Consider the following 19429-nt stretch of genomic DNA (forward strand, 5'->3'; position numbering starts at 1 on the left):
TGAGGTTACAGCGCCACTACCCTAGCGAGCATCTCGCCTCTCTGCAGCGCTAATCCCCTATACCTCCAGACTCCTAAAGGCGCCTTTTTCTCCCGGACTCCATCTGCAGTTAGCACCTTGAGGGCTGACATATTTATATTTCTTGTGGCTTCCAGTATTCAAAACTGTTTCTGATGAAGGTCTTGTGATTAGACCGAAAACGTTTAATTTTGAACTGGATGCACTGAATAAATGAACTTCTCAAATTGCAAAACTATCTCCTGAGACGCAGGGCTGAAGTTAGGAGACAGGGAAAAAGCGGAGGCCTGGCATCCTCGCCATCTGAGGTATTCCGGGGAAATAGGGTGAGTTAGGGTGCCTCCTAGTGCCAGGAAAAGTGCCCCTAGTCCCAGTTTACTCGCCAGGCCTATCGTGACAGTAACGTTTAAAATTTGGGGGGCTAAGTGGCTGAGTGAGGGCTTGTTTTTGCACCCTGAGTCAATGTTTTTATTGATTTAAAAAAACTGACCATCACATCCAAACATAGACTAAGTGTGAACAGGTGCTGAACCTAGTCACCAACTCATATACTCTCAAACAAAAAGGCAGCACACTAACGCCACAGCATGTAAATATGAAATATGAAAATTGAATTGCATTACTGCATTAGAAATATAAAAAAATTGAGAAAGTTTAGCACATAAATTGGCCAATTCATGTGTACCTGGAAGCCACGATAAGGCATTTCTCATTTCCAGGACCTAGCAATGCCTAGCCTTCTGACTGAGCACTCTGCCTTTTAGCCACAGGTGTTTTTAATCCAAGCAGGACCACTACCCCTCCAGAGATATAGATTTTAGTCCAACAGATGATTTATGTTCCCATAGGAGGTGAAGACTTTATTCTAAGTGAGGAAAGGCATTGCTAGGTTCTGGAAATGAGAAATGCCTTATCGTGGCTTCCACCGTATATACTCGTGTATAAGCCGAGATTTTCAGCACTTTTTTTGTGCTCAAAATGTCCCCCTCGGCTTATACACGAGTCATGGTCCAGAAAGCCAGGGGGTGAGGGGGAGCGGGGAGCCGGCGGCTGTAGCACAGTGACAGCTGCATCCATCGGCTTCCAGAAGACATCAATACTCACCATCCATCGCTGCATCTTCGTCCCTGCATCTCTGACCCGGCAGCTCTTTTCTGTTCCTGTGCTCAGCGGTCATGTGGTACCGCTCATTAAGGTCATGAATATGGACGCGACTCCACTCATAGGCGTGGAGTGCATATTCATGACCTTAATGAGCGGTACCACGTGACCGCTCAGCACAGGAAGAACTGCCGCGCCGGGACAATGGAGATGCAGGGAAATTCGGCAACGGAGCGAGGAGGGCGAGTATGACGGGGATCGGGGGAGCCGAGCATACAAGGATGGGACCGGGGGAGCCGAACCATGCATACAAGGATGGGACAGGGGAGCCATGCATACAAAAGGGGGAGCCACACAGGCATGTAAAAATGTGGACATCCCTGGGCAAAATTACTGTTATTATGAACAGTTAAAGGGAACCTGTCACCCCGAAAATCGTGGGTGAGGTAAGCCCACCGGCATCAGGGGCTTATCTACAGCATTCTGTAATGCTGTAGATAAGCCCCCGATGTTACCTGAAAGAGGAGAAAAAACGTTAGATTATACTCACCCAGGGGCGGTCCTGCTGCTGGTCCGGTTGGATGGGCGTCGCTGGTCCGCTGCGTCGCTGGTCCGCTGCGGCGCCTCCCATCTTCATTCCAAGACGTCCTCTTCTGATCTTCAGCCACGGCTCCGGCGCAGGCGTACTTTATTTGCATCATGAATTTGTTGACATTTCATTGAATCCATTCTTCCCTCTACCTGTGAAATGGTCCCTATGCCATTGGCTGCAACACAACCCTAAAGCATGATTGATCCACCCCCATACTTAATGGCTGGCAAGATGTTCTTTTTCCAGAAAAAAATCTGTGCCCTTTTTTCTCCACATGTACCTTTAATCATTGTGGCCACAGAGTTCGATTTTAACCTTATCGGCCCACAGAATTTGTTTCCAAAATGCATCAGGCTTGTTTAAATGCTCTTTTGCACATTTTGGATGCTGAACTTTATAGTTAGGACGTATGAGAGGATTTCTTCTGATGACTCTTCCATGAAGGCCATATTTATTCAGGTGTCTCTGAACCATAGAACAATGTTCCACAACTCCATAATCTGCTAAATATTTCTGAAGGTCCTTTGTAGTCAAGCAGGGGTTCTGATTTGCCTCTCTAGCAACCCAAAAAGGAGATCGCACTGAAATTTAGCTTGGTCTTCTAGACCTTATTTTGACATCCACTGTTTCTGTTAACTGCCATTTCTTAATTATATTTCAAACTGAGGAAAGGGCAACTTGAAAACTCATTGCCATATTCTTACAGCCTTCTCCTCCTTTATGGGCCTCCACCACCAAACACGCACATTAACTGCCAAAGATTTGAGAAAAATCCAACGTGAATCAACCAGGAAACCATTATCCTCCAGGACCTGTCATATTCCAGAACTGCAACCTCTCTGCAGGCCCAGAAGTACAACGTATTCAGTGCTCAGAGACATGGCCGAGTTAAGGAAGGTGGAAACCTGACCACGATTGAACAGGACAAGATGAAATGACAAAACTAGGCCAATAAATATATGAAAACATATTTTTCAAAGGTTTTATGGACTGATGAGATGACAGTAATTCTTGACAGACCAGATGGATGGGCCCGTGGCTGGATCAGTCAGTAATTGTCACAGACCTCCACTTCGACTCATATGCCATCCAGGTGAGGGTGGGGTAATGCAATGGGCTTGCATTATTATACATGAGCAAGTAGAACCTTTTTGTGTTGAAGATGGACTCAAAAATCAATTCCCAAACATGCAGCCAGTTATTATAAGACCTTTTTTTCAAGCAGTGGCACAGGAATAATTCTGTAACTTTCTTGAACACCATGATTTTTCTGCAGGACAATGCTCTGTCACATGCATCAAAGTCTCCACTGCTTAGCTGCCAGTAAAGGCCCTAAGCATGAAAGAATAATGATATGGCTCCTTTCTCACCTGACCTAAACCCTCTTGAGAACTCGCGAGCCCTTCTTAACCCTTACTGACAACAGGGAGTCAGGAGAGGGAATATATAATGAGTTCACGGGGTGAACCCGCCCCAGGCCACACCTGGCAGATAACTGCTGTAACACACAGCCGGGATCTTCCTCTAGCAGCCAAAGGTGGAGCAGAGCTCTGCCCGTGACTGTTAACCTGTCAAATGCCGCTGTTATTCTCCGATAGCGGTTTTCGCCACGAAAACTAGAGAAATTTGGTATCACTGTAATTGTACTAACACGAAGAATCATATAGGCAGGTCATTTTACCACATAATGTACGCTGTAAAAACAATTACCAAAAAACAATGTCAGCATCGTATTTTTTTTTTGCAATTTCACCACACTTGGGATTTTTTCCCATTTTCCAATAGACTATGTGGTGAAGTTAATAGTGTCATTCAAAAGTACAACTCGACCTACAAACAAAAAAACAAACAAACAAAAAAAAAGCTCTTATACAGCTATGAGGAAAGGGAAAAAAATTAAACGCTATGGCTCCTGGAAGAAAGGGAGGAAAAAATAAAAGCACATAACCAAAAATTCACCATGTCAGGAAAAGGTTAAACGAGAGATTTACACTGAAGGAAAACTGTACACTTCTTTGAGCAGTATTCGGGAGACTGTGGTTGGTGCTTGATCATCAACAGATTAAAAGGGTACATCCGGGACTTCACAAAAAAGCAAACAATGTTCCTAAGCACTAACAGGCAGGTAAATGCAAAAAAAACCTGCCTGTTGTGCGTGGCGCCGTTCATCCCTGGCATGGAGCGGTCACATAGCGCTCCTGCCGGGAATTCAATGGCCTCTGCTGACACGAAGGGGTGTGACCTCTAAGGTCATTCTGACTGACAGCTGGATCGCCCAGTTAGGCAGCAGGGATCCAACTGTGCCAGGAAAAAACGGCACCATGCACAACACGCAGAGAAGTAAGAAATGCCTGCCTGTTAGTGCTTAGATAATTTTTTTTGCAAAGTCCCAGATACGCCCTTTAAGAAACTGCCAGACTCCATGGAGGAGCTTATGACTGGCATTGAATAGAAGAAAGGCAATATTGGTCACTGACAGGGCTGGGACAACATATTTTGGTTCCCTGGGCAAATTAGGTAACTTGCGCTCCCCTACGTCATCCACACGGTCTCTCCGACATTGTGCTCCTGCTCAGGCGTACTTCTCTGCCCTGCTGAGTGTGCAGGCGCCAGGGCTCCTTCATCTTTACAGGTGATTGCACACTGCAGGACTTTGCTTTGCTATACACCATGTTCCAAATTATTATGCAAATTGGATTTAAGTGTCAAAGATGTAATCGTTTTGTTTTTCAAATAAACTCGTGGATTGTATTTTGTCTCAGGGCTCAATGGTTCACTGAAATCAATCTTAAACACAATGTGATAATTAGTTTTCCAGGTGATTCTAATTAAAGGAAAACTACTTAAAAATGATGTTCCACATTATTAAGCAGGCCACAGGTTTAAAGTAATACGGGAAATAAAAAGTATCTCTGCTGCTGAAAAGCGTTAAATAGTGCAATGCCTTGGACAAGGTATGAAAACATTAGATATTTCACGAAAAATTAAGAGTGATCATCAGTGAAGAGATTTGTGACTGAAACAGAGCACAAAGTTCATGCAGATAAAGGCATAATGAGGAAGGTTTCTGCCACACAAATTCTTTGGGATAAGAGAGCAGCTGCCAAAATACCATTACAAGGCAACAAACAGTTATTTGAAGCTGCTGGTGCCTCTGGAGTTCCTCGAACCTTAAGGTGTAGGATCCTTCAAAGGCTTGCTGTGATGCATAAACCTACTAATCGGCCACCCCTAAAAAGTGCTCACAAGCAGAAACGGTTGCAGTGGGCGCAGACATACATGAAGACTAATTTCCAAACAGTCTTGTTTACCGATGAGTGTTGAGCAACCCTGGATGTCCAGATGGATGGAGTAGCGGCGCGGTGATATTAACCTGCTCCTGGCGCGGTCCCTGCATGTCCGAAGGTCTCCGGGCAGCTCTTCCTGTGTTCAGTGGTCACGTGGTACCGCTCATTTAAAGTAATGAATATGCACGCATATTCATTACTTTAATCAGCGGTACGTGACCGCTGAACACAGGACGATGCCGCCGGCTCCCGGAGACCATCTGACAGTGAGACGCTGCCAGGGACCGCCCCGGGAGCAGGTGAGTATGACGGGGGAGGGGGAGCATTGCACGATAGTAACCTGTCCTCCGTTCCATCGCTGCGCGCTGCTCTGTCTTCCGTCCTCTGGCTGTGACTGTGCAGGTCAGAGGGCGCGATGACGCGACTAGTGTGCGCGCCGCCCTCTGCCTGAACAGTCAGTGCGGAGGACGGGGAAGACTGCTTGCGTCGAGAAACACGTGATGGTGTCTCCACAGCTTCTTTACATGCATTTGCATATTTCCCATAAGGGATGGGGGCAGTGTTCTGGAATCACTGCGTTGAGAAACACGTGATGGTGTCTCCGCGGTGTTGGATGTTTTGGTCTCCCCGAGGCCAATCATCTGTGCCTTTATAGCCTTATATTCTAAGAGGTAGCTGTTTTGTTTTTGTAGTACGGATGTCTGAACGAGACCTTAGCGAATGTTACATTTTTCCTTTACCATCAAATAAGGACTCCATGCCCTTCCCTATAATGACACAGTTTGTAAATTGAACATTTTACATTACAGATGAAAAAAGAAAAGGTCTCCAGCGATGAAAATCAGGAATGAGGGGCCCCATCTTGTTGGCAATAAAGGTCATTTGAATTAGGCTGTTGCTGTAACTGGGGAACAACTTGATTTATTGGAATTTAGAGATACTTATCTCCTGTGACTATTCCATCAAAAAAACAAAATGGTCCAAAACCACCAAAACTTGAAATACCACCCCAAATATTGACACCAGGTTCATTCAGTTGTTGCTCTAATGTTAAATGCATGTTCTCATTATACCAGTAAATACAATTATGTCTGTCAATATGGCCAGATAATCACTCCATATAATGTTATCTAAAGTTACTGGATTTTCTTCAATTTCGTTAAGTATAATCTCACTAAAGGTACCGTCACACTTAGCGACGCTGCAGCGATACCGACAACGATCCGGATCGCTGCAGCGTCACTGTTTGGTCGCTGGAGAGCTGTCACACAGACAGCTCTCCAGCGACCAACGATGCCGGTAACCAGGGTAAATATCGGGTTACTAAGCGCAGGGCCGCGCTTAGTAACCCGATGTTTACCCTGGTTACCATCGTTAAAGTAAAAAAAACAAACACTACATACTTACCTACCGCTGTCTGTCCCCGGCGCTCTGCTTCTCTGGTCTGGCTGTGAGCACAGCGGCCGGAAAGCAGAGCGGTGACGTCACTGCTCTGCTTTCCGGCTGCCCGGCGCTCACAGCCAGACCAGAGAAGCCCAGCGCCGAGGACAGACAGCGATAGGTAAGTATGTAGTGTTTGTTTTTTTACTTTAACGATGGTAACCAGGGTAAACATCGGGTTACTAAGCGCGGCCCTGCGCTTAGTAACCCGATGTTTACCCTGGTTACCAGCGAAGACATCGCTGAATCGGTGTCACACACACCGATTCAGCGATGTCAGCGGGAGAGCCAGCGACGAAATAAAGTTCTGGCCCTTCTTCCCCGACCAGCGACATCACAGCAGGGGCCTGATCGCTGCTGCGTGTCACACTGGACGATATCGCTAGCCAGGACGCTGCAACGTCATGGATCGCTAGCGATATCGTCTAGTGTGACGGTACCTTTAGGCTACGTTCACACTAGCATTGTGCGCCGCTGCGTCAGCGACGCAACGCACAACGCACGCAAAAACGCGGCAAAACGCACGCAAAAATGCTGCGTTTTGCGATGCATGCGTCGTTTTTTGCCGAAAATCGGACGCAAGAAAAATGCAACTTGTTGCGTTTTCTTGGTCCGACGCTTGCGGCAAAAAAGACGCATGCGTCGCACAACGCAACAAACAAAAACGCATGCGTCCCCCATGTTAAATATAGGGGCGCATGACGCGTGCGTCGCCGCTGCGTCGCCCGACGCTAACCCGACGCACACTAGCATAACGCTAGTATGAACGTTACCTAAATTGCAGCCGCCTGTCTGGGTCATCCTCCAATAAACCATGAATTAGACGTGGACGATAAGCTTTCCACCCAATAGATTTCAGGATTCGCATGATGGAAGCTCGGGAAATTCCCAATTCTAAAGAGTCTCTTCCTGTGGACTTTTTGGGACTCTGAACAAATGTTTCAGCAGCAAGTTGTTTATTATTTTCTGTACAGGCTGTTTTGGGTTGACCAGTTTTTGGAGCATTAAGGATTGAGCCAGCGGCATCGAATTTGTCACGAATGCGGTAAATGGTTTGTCTCTTTGGGGCTTGAGAATCAAATGTTTCCACCCAGTTTGCTCTAACTGTTTCAGCATTTTGAGATTTCCAATACTCTTTTAAAATCCATTTTCTTTGATCTGTATTTAAATTATTTGCCATTATGGGTTATCTGAAAAGAAATCAGATTTGGGGGAGATTTATCTGTGAAACCTGGATCTATGAAACTGACTCAGTTGCCCTTAGCAACCAATCAGATTCCACCTTTCATTTTCCAAAGAGTCAGTGAAGAATGAAAAGTGGAATCTGATTGGTTGCTAAGGGCAACTGAATCAGTTTCACTTTACACCATGTTTGATAAATCTCCCCCTTCATAACCCTATTACACATACTGTCCACCTACTTTTAGAGAGAGATATATATATATATATATCCCAGTAACTCATCAGTAAACCACATGTAATATGAACAGTTATACTGATGAAAACAAGAAAAATAAAACCAGGTGTAATATAACATACAACCAAAAAAACTCAATTATACTGCAATATTAAATCATGTCTGGAGTCCATGCCAGAAGGAACTCTGGTCTGAGATTTAAAAATCAAAACTGATTCCAGGTTTATGATTTTCCTTTTGAAATCTCCCCCTCTTTGGTTTAAATACTCTGTCAATGCCACAAACGGTGAGTGAGTTTATATTGCCTTGGTGATAATGACAAACATGTTTGGAGGCAGCTGAAGTATCAGGCTATGTTCACACGTTGTGGATTTGCCCCTGCAGATTCGCAGCAGTTTTCCATGCGTTGTACAGTACCATGTAACCCTATGGAAAACAAAATCCGCTGTGCACATGCTGCGGAAAATTCTGCACAGAAACACAGCGGTTTATTTTCCGCAGCATGTCAATTCTTTGTGCAGAATCCGCAGCGTTTTTTACACCTATTCCATTTTAGGAATCCACAGAAAACCCGCAAGGAATCCACAAGTAAAACGCCGGTCATTTTACCTGTGGATTCTGCAGAATCTGCAAGGAAAAATGCGCAATGGAATCCGCAACGTGTGCACATCCCCTTAAGGGCTGCGGAGATAAAGGTCTTCTTATACGTTTTTGAAGCGGTCCGGTAGTGCAGCCTATGTACGGAACCTTGCACTCCATACAATCAACAAGGTAAATCACCCCTGGAGTGCTACAATTAATGAAACGATTAACAGAGAGCTGGTGATTAGTGACATTAGATTTGAACATGCGTTTGTTATTTTCTGTATGGCCACATGCTTTATAAGAAGTATGATCACATTTAAGAAAAAAAAAACCTTATCAGAAAGCCATGTAGGTTAAGAAAAATGTTGATCACCTGGAAAAAAAAAAACCTAGGTGATAAAATATTACCTAGGGTAGGGGATTTTCCAGCCACAAATCTAATATCTACTTGTTTGAGAACCTCAAAGTTTGTCAGCTTCATTTACAATGGATATTTACATATGATATTGATTGTTTCTTGGTACTGAGGACTATATTGAGTAAAAAAGGTTATAAATTAATTATTATTCTTTAATTAGTGACGGTCTGATAGTAGCTTGTCTGTATCTCACAGACTATAGAGGCAGCTCCATTTAAAGTCCGGTCGGTGTAACCTATATTTCTTAGTCTATTATTCTTTTTTTTTTTGTTGTTGTTGCTCCACGATAAAGGTATAACTAGAGGAACAATTCGTCTTAGTTCTAGTGGAGTTCACCTACCGGAATATTTTGGAGGACATGACCTGGCATCGAGAATTATTGTTTTATGTTCTAGTTTACAATATATTTTCTGAAAACATAAAATCTCAATAGTGAGATATTCCCTTTCTGGCAATCCGCATGTGCAACTGGGATCTGCAGAACGACATCACTGCACAAGCCAGTCAGCGCAACACATCTCCTCTTCCTCATGTAGCCGTTTCTGTTTGCACCTCCATTTGCTGTAGTTAGTGATGTTAAAACAAATTTTAAACTAATTTCCTAATTTAACATAGGTTGTCAGCATTACTGAAGTTGAATTGTGGTTCCTGCTGTAAGAGCAATATTTAGATGTTTTGTTTTTCCATCTGCAGAATTATGATTTCCTAAGCAGAATTACGGTATTTAAAAAAAAAAAAAAAAAAAGTCTGAACGGGTCTCTAAGCATCTGTGAGAATCTATATACATAATTGTCTAAGGGTCACTTCCATCTCTCTGTCTGTCCTTCTGTCACGGATATTCATTGGTCGTGGCCTCTGTCTATCATGGAAATCCAAGTCGCTGATTGGTCGCCGCAAAACAGCCACGACCAATCAGCGAGGGGCACAGTCCGGAAGAAAATGGCCGCTCTATACTCCCGCAGTCAGTGGCCGGCGCCCGCTCCCCGCAGTGTCAGTGTCCCCGGCGCTCCGCTCCCCGTAGTCAGTGTCCCCGGCGCTCCGCTCCCCGCAGTCAGTGTCCCCGGCGCTCCGCTCCCTGCAGTCAGTGTCCTCGGCACCCGCTCCATACTCCCCTCCGGTCACCGCTAACACAGGGTTAATGCCGGCGGTAACGCATTCTGTTACCGCCGCTATTAACCCTGTGTGTCCCCAACCTTTTACTATTGATGCTGCCTATGCGGCATCAATAGTAAAAGAAAGTAATGTTAAAAATAATAAAAAAAACAAAAAACCTGCTATGCTCACCCTCCGTTGTCCGCAGAGCCGCTCGCGCCTGCCGCCATCTTTCTTTCCCAGCAATGCTTTGCGAAATTACCCATAAGACCTAGCGGTCTTGCGAGACCGCTAAGTCATATGGGTAATTTTGCAAAGCATCCTGGGAACGCAAGATGGCGGCAGCCGCGCGCCCATCTGCACAGCGCCGTTGGATCCCAGGAAGCGGAGAGACGGGACGCTGAGGAGCAGCGACCAGAATGGTGAGTATGTTCAATTACAAGGGGCCCTCGGATCGTTAGGGGAGTATGTTTATTTTTTATTTTTTTAACCTGTGACATACGTGGCTGGGTAATATAGTACGTCACTGGGCAATATCCTACATGGCTCTGTGCTGTATACTACAAGGCTGGGCAATATACTACGTCGCTGGGCAATATACTACGTGGACATGCATATTCTAGAATACCCGATGCGTTAAGGTACCGTTACACTAAAAGATTTACCAACGATCACGACCAGCGATACGACCTGGCAGTGATCGTTGGCAAGTCGTTGTGTGGTCGCTGGAGAGCTGTGGACAGCTGTCACACAGACAGCTCTCCAGCGACCAACGATGCCCAAGTCCCCGGGTAACCAGGGTAAACATCGGGTTACTAAGTGCAGGGCCGCGCTTAGTAACCCAATGTTTACCCTGGTTACCATTGTAAATGTAAAAAAAAAAAAAAAACACAACATACTCACATTCCGGTGTCTGTCACGTCCCCCGCCGTCACCTTCCTGCACTGACTGTGAGCGCGGGAAGCTGACGCCGGGGGACGTGACAGACATCGGAATGTGAGTATGTACTGTTTTGGTTTTTTTACTTTTACAATGGTAACCAGGGTAAATATCGGGTTACTAAGCGCGGCCTTGCGCTTAGTAACACGATATTTACCCTGGTTACCAGTGAACACATCGCTGGATCGGCGTCACACACGCCGATTCAGCGATGACAGCGGGTGATCAGCGACCAAAAAAAGGTCCTGATCATTCCCAGCGACCAACGATCTCCCAGCAGGGGCCTGATCGTTGGTCGCTGTCACGCTTAACGATTTCATTAACGATATCGTTGCTACGTCACAAAAAGCAACGATACCGTTAATGAAATCGTTATGTGTGAAGGTACCTTTAGAATCGGGCCACCATCTAGTATTGTAGAAATTGTTTGTGCTAATCCTAGGATATGTAGCTGATTTGCAAGGATGATAGGAAATGGGGTAACAGATAGCAAATTCATTCTCACTTGCTCCTTCTCAGTGATTGATGAGAAATGACATGATATCTGTGCTCTTACAGCAGGAACCACAATTCAACCTCATTAATGCTGAAAGCCTATGTTAAATTAGGAAATTAGTTTACAATTTGTTCGAACATCACTAACTACAGCAAATGGACGGGCAAACAAACAGCACAGCAAACGGCTACATGAAGAAAAGGAGAGGTTTTCAGAAAATATACTGTAATCTTAATGTAAAAGGTTCAATTTACAAACTGTGGCAATATAGGGAAGGACACGGAGAACTTACTTGATAGCAAAGGAAAAATGTAACATTCACTAAGGTCTCGTTCAGACATCCGTACTTCAAGAACAGAACAGCTATCCCTTAGAATATTAAATCAGGTGTCGGCCAAAGGAAGGGAAATATGTTTAGATCGGAATCGTGGATCAAACTTGTCCATTGAAATCAATGTGAGAAAAAAGGACAGAACATAGATGCCTGGGGTTACAAGGCACGTGTCGCATAACGCAATTCTCACATAAGTCATGCGACCAAAAATACCTGTGCCACTTGCTGTTAAGTGATTATTTTAGAGGGGCGATTTTTCTGTAAAACTAAAAATGCCATGCTGCGGGCAAATTACACAGAAGCTACAGTCGCATGTGATGTGCAGTGAAGTCTATGGAAAGTGAGTTGTGTGCGACCTGCATTCGGCTACACTTTTCTTTACCGTCAAACAAATATTATGCAAGAGAAAAACGGACTTTTGGCCTCCTCTGTCTGGTGAATGGACCCTTATGGCAACGTAACAATATACTCTGGGTAAAGCAGTGAGCACCCAACCGTACACAGACTACTGCAACTAAATGGCAAGAACATTTTAATCAACACTATTTAAAAAAAACAAAAACATAATTTTTTTCCTATCTGAAAAGTTAATTACGAACATAGATTGCAAAAGTGACCACCGCTGTTAAATACCATTCTGTTATTAAAGCTCAGTTCTTTAGACCTAGGAGGGGTCCGAGTGTGTCAATAAAAAAAAAAAAAAAAACTCATCCTAAAATGTTACAACCACGTGAAACTGACCTTTCAGCTTACCTGCCATCACTGTGTATAAATGATCAGGTTTTTGAAAAATAACTCAGAAGTAGTGTCGAGTGAGCGTGCTCAAATAAGGCGTTATCTGAGCATGCTAGAGTGCTAATAAAGCATCTTCGGTGTGCTCCAATTCCATGATTGAGTTGCCGTGGCTGTTTGACACCCGCGAGACATGACGAACTCAAACATAGTATTAGATCACGCCGAAGATGCTCTAATAGCAGGGGTGTGAAACTGCATTCCTCGAGAGCTGCAAACAGGTCATGTTTTCAGGATTTACTTGTACTGCACAGGTGATAATTTAATCACCTACACAAATAATGAGTTGGTAATTAAATTATCACCTGTGCAATACAAGGAAATCCTGAAAACATGACCTGTTTGCAGCCCTCGAGGAATGCAGTTTGACACCCCTGCTATTAGCACTCGAGCATGCATAGATAACACCTTATTCAAGCACAATCACCCATCACTACCCAAAAGATATAATCAAAATGTTATGATTTTATTATTATGACGTTTTGAAGTGTCACTTTTTCCACCTTTTGTATTATTGAAGTAGCTCCTTAGAATCTTTCTTTAAACTCTACCTTGGGCTAGACCTCTGTAATCTTACCTAAATCTATTATATTAGTCCCGACAGCTTAATACCCCTTTGAAAAGAGGAAAGATGACACCCAGTTGTCAATTCAACCATAAATATCTAGGAGTAACAGTGTATCGGTATAATGCAGAGTAATAATGGAAGATGTCTTGGAATAAAGTATTTCATACCTCAGGCATGTCAGGAGTGGAGTCAGGTCTTCCCTAAACACTAAATGGTAGAACAATCAGTGCATTGCACTTAGGTTCAGGGCATTTTGTGCTACGGTGCTCAGCAGCAGTACCGCGCACAGCCACCGGTGTGGAGGAGTCGAACATAGCCGCCCCTTCGGCCCGCTGATGGATTAACATTCAGGGGTATGTGTCCACGTTCAGGATTGCATCAGGATTTGGTCAGGATTTTATGTCAGTATTTGTAAGCCAAAACCAGGAGTGGAACAATTAGAGGAAAAGTATAATAGAAACATATGCACCACTTCTGTATTTATCACCCACTCCTGGAACGTGGACACATACCCTTAACATTCAGGAGAATGGACTTTACCCAATGAAGAACTGATACCTTATAGACCATTAATAATTTACACCTCAAAAAACATTGAATAACATGGGATAAGTATTAACTTGCACTGTTGGCCATTTTAGAAGAAATGATCCTAAATTTTGCACACATGTAGGAGTATAACTGGCAGAATGTACCGTAAATATATAAGATTTTACAGGTAAAAAGAAAAAAAAAAAAAAAAAATGTAAAAAATTTTTTTACCTACCAAGCATTTTCTTCTTATTACAAATCATAGTAGAATCTGGTCAACGCCCTACAAAGCTATGGTCCAACCTGAAAGAGAATATAAATGTGCATTAACAAAGTCTTAGATACACAATAAGAGCACATGGCACAGGAAAAAAATATTGGCGCACTGCATAAAATACACACAGAAATCGATGCATTGTTCTGCACTTTCTATTATGTTAACCCTACTGCCAGAAAGCGGTCATATCATTTGGACAATGCAGAAGCCCATGAGATGAAAAGTTCCAAGTATCTGTAAGAAATGCCCCCGGAGAAGGAGAAAACGACGAAGAACGCCACTTACAAGGAAACAGATCCCCAGTCTACTCGCCAGCGCCTGGTATGGTGGGGTAGCCCCAATCACGGGCAGCTGCTCCCTGACATAGCACCGTCAGGAGGACGTGGCACGGCGTACTACAGAGATTGCTGCATTTTATCACCTAAGCAAAGCTCAAGTCTTCACTTGCTACGAAGCCACATGTGTCTGTGTAACTGATAAATCACTTGGCTTGCAGGATTACCAATGTGACCACAAACGAACAAAGGAAGCTGAACTGTAACAAGGATTTGGTCACACTGACACTTCACCCTGCGCCTGGTTACACCGTCCTGACTGTGCGGTTACAGATCTCAACTGAGCGTAAGGATGCCGGAGAAATAGCAGCAGAGCTTCCGGGGTCTTTCCTAGCAGTACACTCACCTTCAAAAATCACCCATTTGTGGGGAGCTGAAGCTTCGGCTACCACTACGGGAATTATGAGAAGGCATTCAAAGTAATGTAGGGCATGAAAAATAAATGGCGAACTACAAGATGGTCATCAGGCCAAGCAGTGTAAGTGACGGCGAGCACGTGAATAATACATGGGGCAACGACAGCTGTCACAGGGAATACACTCCACCTACAAACACCTTTCATTTTCACGGAATTTTTTGGAAACGATAAAATTACAGAGTGTTTTTTGTGTCTCGGAGTGGGGGCATGAATGTTCACACAACAGTTTTTTTCCCGCGGAAAAGTGCTCAAATGAACAGACATATCCAAGTCTATGGAAAAAACGACTTGCTATTCGTATTTTAGGTTTTTACGTGTCTTTTAACCACTTCAGGTCTCAAAAAATGCTGGGCGGTGTGAGTAGAGATGTTTTCAGTTCGGAAGATGCTTTATACTAACAATACAAGTCAATTGGATGGCTAAAATGATGCCCAGGATGTCTTTTGGAGCAATTAAAAAGAAAAATATAATTATATATATATATATATATATATATATATATATATATATATATATATATATATATATATATATATATATAAACATTAGTTCACATTTTACTCATTGCTTAATGATCTTAAATATAGAAAAGCACCTGCAAACAGTCCCAAAAGAGGCCTCCCAAAAAAATGTTTAAGAAATTCTTCAAGAAAAGCCAGAAATATCCGCAAAAAAAAAAAAACCTTCTTGAAAAAAAAAAAAACTGCCAATGTGCATAAACCCCAATATTACTGCTGTAGCACCAAAATGACAACTGCCTCATTAACAATTACTTAACCTGGCTCAAGTTTTGGCGAATGTACAACGCGGTGTGTGGATTATTGTACGTTGTTGAAATTGAGAAAAAAAAACAACAAACTTTAAATGCACAAAGTTTAACACGAAAATTAATGCTTCAATTCATTCTCTCGCTTTTCTTTCTCTACTGCTGCTTCTTGTATACAGGAGTATGTTCTTCATCAGGCTCTCAGGAGCACACGGGAGAATAGGAATGGATCTCACTTACAATAAGTGGCATATTATTGGCACTAAACATTGCCTAACAATTTACCCCAATCCCTGAAGATGAGAATAAACTAACACGTTGAAGTTTAGTGCATAGAATTTATCTGCAGCATTTTAATTAACCGCCTTCAGGATCAACTAAATCCATACCCCAGACCTGGCTGTGCGCCTTACTTTAGTATGTATGCTATCAATAACAGACTTTTAAAGGGAATCCATCACCAGCTTTTCACTACTCTGTCTGAGGGCAGAATGGTGCAGGGGCAAAGAACCTGATTCCAGCAATATATCTCTTACTTTGCTGCAGTTTTGATTTAAAAAATAAAATCCCTTTTTTTCTCTGCTGCAGATCAACCAGTTCTCTGAATGCTGAGTTCTGTATAAGGCTGGGTTCACATTACGTTATAAGCAGTCCGTTAACGCCGCCATTAATTCCTATGTTGGACACATCGCTAGCGCACGCCCACAATGGGCGTGCGCTAGTGATGTGCCGTCATTCAGTGACGGACCCTGAGACGCGGGCAGCAACGTTTCCGGGTCCGTCACTGCTAGCGCAGATGGAGCTAGCAGATGCTCTATCTGTGCTAGCGCGCTGACATACCGGCACTTTCGTTAACAGCAGCTCGTTAACGCATGTGTTGAACGGGCTGCTGTTAACGCAGTGTGAACCTGGCCTAACCCTGCCCACACCAGTGATTGGCAGCATTCTGTGTACACGGCATAGGCAGAAAGCTGCCAATCTGTGGTGTGTCAGGGTTATACAGAGCTCATGAATATGGAGGACTATGTGGCGACAGGTTTACTTGTCCTCCGTATAATATCTTGCTGATAAAAAGTGATTTCATCAAAACTACAGCAAGCAGCCCAGTAAGTGGCAAATCACTGGAGTCAGGTTCTCTGTACATTATACTGATCTAAAATTAGGGTGGCAAAAACCCCTACTGGAGTAAGATTTGTGGCGTAGTGAATGCTGACATTTCCAATGCATTTGACAAGTGGCAGTGACCAAAACCCTGTCCCAACCCAGATCCACCCATTCTGAGAAAGCTCCAAGAAAATGGGTTGAAAATATCAAAAAGTCGCAACATTTTGTCATAACTCCGAGATGCGCTTACATTTTGTGAATTTTCAAACCTTTTATGCCAGAACTTTGTGGTGACATGTTTGATATCTCAGGCCCATTGACTCTGCGATTTGGCATTGCTAATCTCCAGCTGGTCCCACTGGTGTGAGGAAGACGTCAGCTTTGCCTCCTTTACGGGTGGTTGGTAGTAAACCCCATGTGCAGTCAGGGAAGCTAAAGCCTAGCAGGGGTTAATCTGGATGTAAAGGCCTTGCATTTATTCTGCACCCCAACAATAAAGAACAGGAGAAGTCCTATAACAAACTTCTGGGTCAGGGTCTTGGACTGCATTGTCCCCATTTTGTCTTCCACAGCAGACTGAGGATTACCACCAGGATACAATATAAGGAGAAGCTAGTGTGATACAAGGGTTAATAAGAGGAGACGTGAAACTGGGCTCAGCGGAGAGCGGGTAAGAGTCCGGTTCCCATGCCCACACAGAGATGACCTCGTTACCTGTATCGGTGGGTGTCTACAAGGCTGATAGTAATCCATAGATCTATGCGGATGAAATAATCAGGACTCCCACTGTCACTCCCGGGGGTTCTGCCTGAATTCTTATATTCAAATGCTTCAAACCATATATACGTTTATATGATGCAACTTAGCGTCTCTCTCCCTCATGCTTCTCTTAGAGATCCAAAACCAAATTGAAAGATTCACTTTAAAATAAACTTGTCATGATGTAGGAGCAGAGATGCCGATTCCAGTGATGTGTCACTTACTGCAATTCTGATTATATACAACTAGCTATTGAACCCGTTCTACGCCCGGGTGGCGAGCATTTATATTGGTATATTGTCTCCATCCTGGTATGTGCTGCTCCATCCTGCGTCCCCATCCTGTCATGCGCTGCTCCATCCTGCGTCCCCATCCTGTCATGTGCTGCTCCATCCTGCGTCCCCATCCTGTCATGCGCTGCTCCATCCTGCGTCCCCATCCTGTCATGTGCTGCTCCATCCTGCGTTCCCCTTCCTGTCATGCGCTGCTCCCATCCTGCGTCCCCATCCTGTCATGCGCTGCTCCATCCTGCGTCCCCATCCTTATGTGCTGCTCCATCCTGCGTCCCCATCCTTATGTGCTGCTCCATCCTGCGTCCCCATCCTTATGTGCTGCTGCATCCTGCGTCCCCATCCTTATGTGCTGCTCCATCCTGCGTCCCCATCCTTATGTGCTGCTCCATCCTGCGTCCCCATCCTTATGTGCTGCTGCATCCTGCGTCCCCATCCTTATGTGCTGCTCCATCCTGTGTCCCCATCCTTATGTGCTGCTCCATCCTGCGTCCCCATCCTTATGTGCTGCTCCATCCTGCGTCCCCATCCTTATGTGCTGCTGCATCCTGCGTCCCCATCCTTATGTGCTGCTCCATCCTGCGTCCCCATCCTTATGTGCTGCTCCATCCTGCGTCCCCATCCTTATGTGCTGCTCCATCCTGCGTCCCCATCCTTATGTGCTGCTCCATCCTGCGTCCCCATACTGTTATGTGCTGCTCCATCCTGCGTCCCCATCCTTATGTGCTGCTGCATCCTGCGTCCCCATCCTTATGTGCTGCTCCATCCTGCGTCCCCATCCTTATGTGCTGCTCCATCCTGCGTCCCCATCCTTATGTGCTGCTCCATCCTGCGTCCCCATCCTTATGTGCTGCTCCATCCTGCGTCCCCATACTGTTATGTGCTGCTGCATCCTGCGCCCCCATCCTGTTATGTGCTGCTCCATCCTGCGTCCCCATCCTTATGTGCTGCTCCATCCTACGTCCCCATCCTTATGTGCTGCTCCATCCTGCGTCCCCATACTGTTATGTGCTGCTGCATCCTGCGCCCCCATCCTGTTATGTGCTGCTCCATCCTGCGTCCCCATCCTTATGTGCTGCTCCATCCTACGTCCCCATCCTTATGTGCTGCTCCATCCTGCGTCCCCATACTGTTATGTGCTGCTGCATCCTGCGCCCCCATCCTTATGTGCTGCTCCATCCTGCGTCCCCATCCTTATGTGCTGCTCCATCCTACGTCCCCATCCTTATGTGCTGCTCCATCCTGCGTCCCCATACTGTTATGTGCTGCTGCATCCTGCGCCCCCATCCTGTTATGTGCTGCTCCATCCTGCGTCCCCATCCTTATGTGCTGCTCCATCCTACGTCCCCATCCTTATGTGCTGCTCCATCCTGCGTCCCCATACTGTTATGTGCTGCTGCATCCTGCGCCCCCATCCTGTTATGTGCTGCTCCATCCTGCGTCCCCATCCTTATGTGCTGCTCCATCCTACGTCCCCATCCTTATGTGCTGCTCCATCCTGCGTCCCCATCCTTATGTGCTGCTCCATCCTGCTCCCCCATCCTTTCATGTGCTGCTCCATCCTGCGTCCCCATCCTTTCATGTGCTGCTCCATCCTGCGCCCCCATCCTGTTATGTGCTGCTCCATCCTGCGTCCCCATCCTTATGTGCTGCTCCATCCTGCGTCCCCATCCTTATGTGCTGCTCCATCCTACGTCCCCATCCTTATGTGCTGCTCCATCCTGCGTCCCCATCCTTATGTGCTGCTCCATCCTGCGTCCCCATCCTTATGTGCTGCTGCATCCTGCGTCCCCATCCTTATGTGCTGCTCCATCCTGCGTCCCCATACTGCCTCTGACCCGCTCGGCACCGAGTGCTGGGGGGCCTGAGC

At 45.1% G+C, this 19429-nt stretch overlaps 1 protein-coding gene across 2 annotated transcripts in view; it reads right to left on the bottom strand.

Moving 5' to 3' along the window:
- The window catches only part of ATP8B4 (ATPase phospholipid transporting 8B4 (putative)), a 372592-nt gene that overhangs the window by 342534 nt on the left and 10629 nt on the right, over positions 1-19429 (bottom strand). For both annotated transcript variants that reach the window (XM_069766048.1, XM_069766049.1), the window contains one exon: positions 13846-13913. In XM_069766048.1, the coding sequence (XP_069622149.1) occupies positions 13846-13873 (28 nt within the window). In that variant the 5' untranslated portion in view covers positions 13874-13913. The remainder of the gene's footprint in view (positions 1-13845; positions 13914-19429) is intronic.

The sequence above is a fragment of the Ranitomeya imitator genome, chromosome 4 (assembly GCF_032444005.1).
Source record: "Ranitomeya imitator isolate aRanImi1 chromosome 4, aRanImi1.pri, whole genome shotgun sequence".
Taxonomy (NCBI): Eukaryota; Metazoa; Chordata; class Amphibia; order Anura; family Dendrobatidae; genus Ranitomeya; species Ranitomeya imitator.